An 8981-nucleotide genomic window follows, 5' to 3' on the forward strand; every position below is an offset into this window, starting at 1 on the left:
AGTTTTTGCAACCCTTTTATGTTGCTATTGTCGTAATGTGTGTTTGAAACCTGAGCAAACTGGCTTGATTCTTTTAAAAACATGGGAAGAAGAAATGATCCAAAAAATTAGCAAAAAATTCATAAAAAGAAAAAATTAAAAACAAAAAAATTAGTAAAAACAAAAAAAATGAAAAGAAAGAAACTTAGAAACAAATAAGGACCTGGAAAGAGTGCTTAAAAATTACAATAATTCTGTAACATAATTTAAAAAATTAATAAATACAATTTTTCCCTAACTTTTTTCATTTTCCCTATTTTGTTTTTTTACAATAATTTTCTAAATCTTTGCAGTTTGTAGGACATTTCTTACCAAGTTGCTCAGTACCTTTTTTCCCCATGTCTTTAAAAGAAAGCACACCACTTTGCTCAAGTTTTGAAGTTTCAAGTATTTGCAAAAAGCTTCTGAAAGCAAAAAGAAAAATCATGTCGCTCCAGCTTTCAAAGGGTTGAAAAGAGAGGGAGGGAAAATAGTCCCATACTTCAGGGTTTGACAAAGATAAATACCATAAATAGAAGTCTGATGGATTTCACTTGCTGTTAAAATATCTTTAGGAATTCTACTTTTGCTTCTGGTGTGCCCACAAGAGCTTCTGTAACATCTGTTTTCACGACTGGGTGCTAACTTACTGTAAGTATGAGGCTTAATGATCCATAAACACATGTGACTTTGAATATCTGTGTTGCATCGCAGTGATCAACATTAAAACTGAAAAAGTAAAATGGAAAAAATGTGACTAGTTGTGGATTCTGACAACGATGCAAACATCCTGTGTTTATGTGTTTTAGGTCTAACAGTCTAAAGGTGGCTCTCTCCAGTGAGGGAGGCTGTCTGTACAAACAGACTCAAATCTTTGCAGAGACGAGGCTTAGCTCGGGCGTCTGGATCCTGTCTGCTCACGTCACCATGCTCTCTGCCTCCTTCTGACTCCTTTCCTCCTCTTCTTCTCCTCTCTATAGCTTTCACAGCCTTAAACAATAAGAAATACAGGCTGTACTGTTGCTCTATCTCCGCACCAAGCATGTAACAGAACACACTGATCTACTGTCTCCATAGTCTGCAGCAGAAGTTCCTAAAATGTGTAGGTTGTAATATGGATTAGCAGGATTGTGAGCAGTTTAGCTAAAGAATAATAAAGTAAGACAAAGCTTTAGAGACTTAAATAACTTGCATTCGTAATTAACAACAAGCAAAGAAATATAAGTGGCAGGTAAAAATGCTTCTGCTGTCTAATCCTGTCATCATCTCACAACCTGTATGACATGAGCATGGTGCTGTATTGATAATGTTCCAGTTAGGGTTGAACAGAATACTCGGATTAAACGAGTATCCAGTACAGATAATGTACTTCTTAAAAATATGAGCACCTAACGAGTAAAATCTGTCAATATCTGTACCCTTGATTGAGGGAAATCCTCATTTGGGTAACTGTGTTTAATCTCTTCCTCTAGTGATCAAAAATAATATAAAGCTTAATTCTGATTGTTCTATAAATAGTTCTTTAAACAAAAAAACAACAACAAACAAATACAGCAACTTCTGATCAACCCACATCAATTTTAGTCTTAAAGAGAAACTTCAGAATAGGCCACACCCACATCTGATTCCCACCTACATCTGACTTAAACCTCACACACACAGTAATGGTACAGATAATTTTCTTGGTTAAACAGATACAGAAACAGATACAGATAATTATGTACTCGCTCATCCCTAGTTACAGCTGCCGCAGAAATGTACATCTAACTGAGTTTATCACGGAGGAAGTTTTGAAATGCGTTGAGCAAACAGCATCAACAAGTGAACCAAAATAGAGACAAATCAGAAAACAGCTCAGACACATGCAGTAAGATGTCTTCTTAAACTATGGTCAAATATATTGTCACTGTCACTAATGCATCCTTTTCTAATTTAAAGCCATCCTCTATCTACAGTCAAGGCAAATCCAGAGCCTGGTCACTATGTCATTATTAATGGTATCAATACAATCACAGCAGAGATCTCTTCCTGTTGCTGCCTCACATAGAAATCCTTTTATCCACTATCCTGGTTGCTTCTATTGTGAATCAGCTATAGAAAAGAGTGTTTCTATTTTTCTTATTGCAAACAACAGTTATGACCAACAGAATTTGAGTTAAAAAAAAATAGTCTGTGCTGATATTTATCATATTGTTCTAGGCTTTGTTTAAGGGTTATCTTGTTGACATAAATCCATCCAGTAGTGGTTATTCTGAATTATTACTTTAAATTCAACGAGCTGAACAGTGATCCTTCAGCTCCCAGCTGTCAACAACTAATAATGCCCACTAATATCAGAAGTCATAGAGGAAACACTGAAGTAGTTAGCTGCAATATGAAATGTTTGGATTTTGTCAAACACAATGAAAAAGCCAAAGAGGTCTCCAGCTTCACTCACAGATGTAGGAAAAGTGTCACATCCTGTATTACACACAACAGTGGAAGAAGTATTCAGATCTATTACTTAAGTGAAAGTAGCAATACCATGGTGTGAAAATACTCTATTACAGGTTAAAGTACTGCACTCAAAATCTTTCTTAAGTAAGTTTGTAAATATACTTTGTGCCAAAAGTAAAAGTACTCATTATGCAGAATGTTGTATTTTAGAATCCTAATTATCATATTACTGTAAGGTTAGGGATTCATTCATGTGTGCATTTCTTTAATGTTGCGGCTGGTAAAGGTGGGGCTGATTTTCAGAAAATAGCAAACACTTCTTTATTAATTCATTGGGGACCATGTTTCACAAAAGCAAAACTATACTGAAACATTTGTTTGCAGACTCCTGCAGTATAATTTTTCAGTCATATGCTCAGTACTTCCCAAACACATGCACTTCCCTAAAACCTTACTACTTAAACTGAACTGAAAGTGAAACTTGTCTAAGCTCCCATCAAAGCCAGACTCCAATGCTAAGGTTTTATAGCAAAAATGCACATTTGAGAAGTACTGAGTATACGACTGGATAAATGGGACTTGGATTACACTGCATGAGTTGTGTGAAAGTTTGTTAACAGATGTTGTAATATAGTTTTGCTGTGGTAAACGTGGTCCCCAGTCAATCAATATGTTCGCTGAAAAAAAGTTTTCTTCATGAATTCAAGGTAACATGGCATGACTTATTCATGTACAAATGGTGTTTTTGTGGGTGAATTATGCCTTTAATATACTGCTGGGTAATTTAATCAATGAATATACATTGAAATTTATCAGTTGATTTATATGTTGTAAAGAAACTAATTACTACAGCTTTCAAGTAAATGAAGTGGAGTAAAAAGTACAATATTTACCACTGAAATGTAGTTGAGTAGAGGAAAAAAACAGCATAAAAGAGAAATACTCAAGTAAAGTACCTCAAAATTGTACAGAACAGTACTGAATTAAATGTACTTAGTTACTCTTCACCACTGCTCACAGATGTACTCAAAGTGTCACATCCTATTTTAAAGCATACATTTTCTTTACTCACATAATAGTAGGTGTTCCAGTCAGTGGCGGCAGTGTGTGTGTGCGTGACAGGGCTTGGTGTGGCTGCCGCCGGGTGTGGCGCCCCAAGGAAGCCGGGCATTAAAGGCAGGGTGCTGTAGGCTGGGAGCACGGCAGCAGCTGGCAGGACGGCCGGTGGAGGGGCGGCGCCGTTACTGACTGCGTGCAGAGAGACTCCGAGAGGCTTACACACATCTACCTCCTTGAAAAGAGAGAGACACACATACACAAACAAACATTGAATGTCAGGTGGTTAACTGTTGTAAGACTAAGGCTGCAACAAATAATCAAATGGTTGACAAATACTAGTGACAAAATTAGCTGCCAAGGAATTTAACAGTCGATTATTTAGACGATGTCATCAGCTGCAATGTAGTCTGAGTGGGCGGAAGTTCACTGCAGAGATCAGCCTCTCATTGGGCGGAACGAGCCACCCGCTGAAGTCCCGCCCTACCACCTCCGGTTGTGTAGCAGTTTTCAACCGTTTTCAACACGTCCTTTACTAACTTTTGCGGTGTTTGATCTTACGGGGATGTAGCCATTTTTCTGCCATGGTTCGCGTCCTGTAGGTGATATTTTTGTGGGCGTGTTACAGCAAAACCTGTTTCCCCCCGGCAATATTTTTGCAAGCGCACTGTTGCTGTGGCACCGCCCAGAACGATTGTGATTGGTTGAAAGAAATACAAGCAGCCGGGGCGTTTTTTTTCTCCAATCTTAAAGTGAGAGTCGGCCCAGCCAGACCTTTCTTTTCTTGAGAAAGGTCTGGTGAGCGAGACTAGCTGCAATGTGAGTAGCGGCCCGATAATAATGGTGATGCCACTTAAAGAAGTGAAGTAAACATCAGCGTGATGGCAACACCTGAACATTTACACAACTGACCTTGCCTGAAATGGCAGCACATCAATTATGTTAGAACATCTTGAGGAGATGCGTTGGGTTTCTGGACAATAAAGACTCCTCTCAGTAAATTAGTTTGTTACCTGAGTTAGCTTCATGTTAAAAGTCATGTTACTTCTCGTGATGAGTTGTATCTTATAGGGGTGCCAAGTAGTACACAGCCTATCAATCCATCTCATCATCTTAAGGATATTTTATTTTGAGAGTCTGTGTCACTGTCAAACAGCGGCAGTCAGATGGCAAGCAGCCGAGAGAAAGACGATGAGCATAGTGTTTATTTCCTCGGGAATACGTCAGCAGTGTGCAAATAATTTGGATTTTGGAGAAAAATGGGGTCAACAGAGCACGTGCCATACGTAAACAATGCTGTTACGAGGTAAAACACAACGTAACGTTACCTGCCTTGCCGGGCATCTCACTTCGCTAACTTCTCACTACAACAACATTAGCTGCTCTGTCTCAACAATGTTCGGCTGAAAAAACATGCATAAAGGCTAAAAATTCATCTGAACTGTTCTGTCGGGGGATGCAGTGACTTTAACCAATGGTGAATAAGACAAATAATAACGGCACATGTAATTGGTTAAGCTATGAGTTGAGGGAAGAAGTCTGCTAGCCGCTAGGCTAATTTATGCAATGTAAACATGCTTAAGCTAATAATAGGTCATTAGCAAAGAGCAATTGTTTTGTCTCTGAATCTTGACAGTTATTACTGAGCTAAATTTGACACTTTTGTCAAACAATGTTGTTGTTAATCCATGTTTTATGGCTGTTTGGAGAAGTTTGCCCTCAGATCTTAAAGCTAGATAGACCTGAAGTTTAAGTACAAACATTTCTGGCAGAAAGTCCTGAATGTTAACTTATCCCATGTGTTTTTTTATGTGTTAGTAGAGTCAGTTTAAGGGCTCATTTATGCTCAACGTTAAATACGCGTCCGGATACGGAAGGAGCCTTCTGTCCGTGCACCGCGTTCATTTCGTCTGTAATTCTGCACGTTTCCATAAAGCTTATGGATACGGGCCAAACGGAGCAGTACCACCGGGAACTGTGGGGGCAGTGTTGCTGTCACTACCCGATACGTAGCTCTAGTGAGACACGAAGAGGAAATAACAATTCAATTTCTGTCATCGGCAGTACTAGAGAAAAGAATTCTCCGTCCTCCAGTCGCGATGTATTTAACGGCCTCACCGACCACGCCTCCTATAACGCTGCCTCTGTTTTTGTCTTTTATGCAAGAGGTACATTATCAATATCTCCTCCACAGTCGCCATGTTTGTTTTTGAGTGTGTTGTTGTCATAAACTTTTGACGCTGGGCTGCCTCCTGGTGGATATATTGGTTAACATCCATGTCAACGTAAAGGGCGCATGGTAGTATGTGGGCAGTGACGGTAACATCGTTTGAAACGGACGTATACATTTTCGTACGTAAAGTGAGCATAAATGAGCCTTAAAGTGAACTTTACTGCACATAAGCAGTTACAGTTGTATGTTGTTTTTTACTTTTATGGCCATAAGCAAAAGGGCTGGCAGCTTCTTTTGTGAATGATTGTGTTATGTAGGCAGAAAATATTGTCTCATATCAATCGCAGGCCCCTACATCGCATCGAATTGAAAACATATCGTGGCAGATATGCCGGCAAGTATTGACTCATTTTCAAAAGAAATTATTTAAAATTGTATCGGTGATGTTTAACATGTGTCGCTGCTGTGGCGAGTGCACGTCACTCAAGTTTAGAGAACACCAGAGATCATTGATTGGTGTTAGTTGTTGTGGTGACAACAAACTGAGTGAAGCCATAAACGTGTGTCACACTCACTGATTTAAGAACTCTGTTTTGGCCTATTCTTACACCTATTGTCTTTACTAAACAGAAAAATGCAGCTGAACTCCAATCCAAGTTTCTCTCTTTCGCCAAACTAAGACTAATGTTACCTTAATTTTTTTATAAACTCATGGTAAAACACACTTTATTTAAACTCGGCAGAAATAAAATAAAACTAACCAAAACTGTCTTGTTAGTCACCTAGTTAGTTTAGTAGTCACCAAATTTATGTCAAAATAAACCCTTGATTCACAGAGTTATATGTGAGAACATGCTGATCATATAAAATCACAAAAAAACACTATTCCAGTGTTTTTCCGAAAAGTCGATTATTCATTTCAATAATCGATAGATCAAAATATTCTTTAGTTGAAGCCCCACTTAAGACTGTAAGTTATATTATAGGGTCCATTTTGTTGACAGACTTGACAGTTGACAGTGACTTACCCAAATTATTCATTCATTCATGTTAACCTTTCTGCCCCCTGGTGGCTATTTTGAGACATGCTAATTTCTACAGATGACACACTGAACCAGCATCACTCACTGTCATATGGGCTTATTCTTTTTCTTAATGACAACCAGCCAAAACTAAATGCTATGATATCATGTCAACATGTCTTCAGATCAGTTTAATACCAGAGACCCATCGTATCATTTTCCCCAAGATATCAGTTTCTCCACCAACAGTGAGCTCAGTGGACCAGAATGTGACTCTGGCTGCATCTTCAAGCGAGCCCTTCATACACTCACGGACACACACACACACATAGTCATTTGCCCTCCTGCAACAGTAGCAGATAAGCCTGGACCTGGCTGCTTAGGGTGTGTGGAGATGATTGGTATCAGCTGCTGGGTGCAGAGTGATGCGTTCATTCTAACAGGGTATCGGTGTCTTAGAAAGAGGACACAGACAAACTGCATGTAAATACCAGCATGCTGCTCTGAGGGGCCGCAGCTCAGATCATTTACACTGCATCTGCAGGACAGGACGCTGTTTGACTCAGACACTGAAGTCAGGTTTCAGAGAGCTTGTGGTTTGTATCGAGCCCGTTAGGTATCACGGATCAAATTTCCTGATGATATTTTACAAAAATAATGAGTCATTTGTATGCTGGGATTCATAACCTCTGACAATGAATTAGTAATGTATTGTCTCAAACTCATAATTTTGTGCCCTTGAAATAAAAATTGTTATTCACTTATTTGAGTAAGCAAATGATAAGTTTGTATCAAACGTTCCTTCCTGACAAATGCTGGGCTCTTTAGCTCAACTGATGAGAGTCTGTGTTTGTCTGTGACCTTAACAATGAGAACATTTTGGCATTTGTCTCTTCAAACAGCTGTCTGAGGGTTAAGACTTGGCCTCCTTGCTAGTAGTTCAACAACATTCATATTTGCATGGTGATTTAGGTAGTGAAATTACTTTTTTGTGTAATTAACTCCTGAAACTATAAACAATTTTGGGCCATAAAAGGAAAAAAAATGTATTTTTGTTTCTCCAATGCTTCTCCACTGTAGCTGAACCCCTTTGACCACAATTAGTTAGATATTTTGAGTACTTTTATTTATTAACAAATGTTCACAGAAGTTGCTGCATGTTATTTTAGAAGTTAATTGGCTGACTAAATAATCCTGCTTTGTGCAATAGCTCCACATGGTCTCTAATTTCTGGAAGGCATGACTAATGGCCATTATAAATAAAACAAAGCTGAAAATTCTGCACTTTCTAATGAACACTGAGGTATTTTCATTTTTTAGTTTGTGAACTGTGAACAAGTGGGCTTTTATGCAATAAACTAAATTGTGCGGCACTTTTACACTGGCATTAGGGCTGCACGATTCTGGAAAAAATGAGAATCAAGATTTTTTTGGCTTATAATTGAGATCACGATTCTCTCACGATTTTTTTCAACATAAAGATTTGTTGTGCTTATTTCCTGATACAAAAGGAAAAGAAACAAAAATTATAAATAAATAATAAAAATATATCATTAAATAACAAAACCTATGATTGTGCCTGATACAAGAGACACAAGGCACATAAACTCTGGTCAGCAGAGAGGGAAGACTCCTGTTTTTAGCTTAAATGCAACAGCTGACAGTCTGACACTGACCGTAAAAACAATAAACTTCAGTCTCTTGTCTTCTCTTACAGCTTTTGAACAATTTTAACAATAATATCAATATTGAACAACATTTTTCTGAGGTATGTATTCCAGGCCTGGATTTAAGTCATTTTTAGGGCTAGGCCACTTTGGCCTTTGATAAATACAAATTTATTGGGGCACCAAGGCCAAAATCAATGGCGCAATAACAATATGTGCTAATTACATTGAATGAAGACAAAACAATGTGTTGAAAAACAGTACTGAGTTTATTAAAACTGTAAACTGAACATTTGACTTTTCCACAAAATGCTGTGTGATAAATGTTATTAAAATTAAATTAAAATGTGAACAATTCATAATATTCATTGTTATTGTTATGATAAACTAAAGTCTAAATAGACTAAGGAAGATCAAAATTAAACGTTTCAACACCATGCATTTGACAGGAGTATTCACCTAACATAGCCTACATATCTTTAATTATATAATTATTTATATGTCTCTATGTATATTTTTACATAAATCCCCAATATTTTATTTGCCTTTAAAAAAATCCTCTTCCTTCATTTAATTTGACAATGTTTATTGTATTGTATTATATGTATT

The 8981-nt window shown here is 37.7% G+C and overlaps 1 protein-coding gene across 1 annotated transcript in view; it reads right to left on the reverse strand.

The window, feature by feature from the left end:
* The window catches only part of raver2 (ribonucleoprotein, PTB-binding 2), a 142117-nt gene that overhangs the window by 11485 nt on the left and 121651 nt on the right, over positions 1-8981 (reverse strand). The window contains exon 18 of the mRNA XM_050055512.1: positions 3527-3745. Within this exon, the coding sequence (XP_049911469.1) occupies positions 3527-3745 (219 nt within the window). The remainder of the gene's footprint in view (positions 1-3526; positions 3746-8981) is intronic.

Source organism: Epinephelus moara, chromosome 10, assembly GCF_006386435.1.
Source record: "Epinephelus moara isolate mb chromosome 10, YSFRI_EMoa_1.0, whole genome shotgun sequence".
Taxonomy (NCBI): Eukaryota; Metazoa; Chordata; class Actinopteri; order Perciformes; family Serranidae; genus Epinephelus; species Epinephelus moara.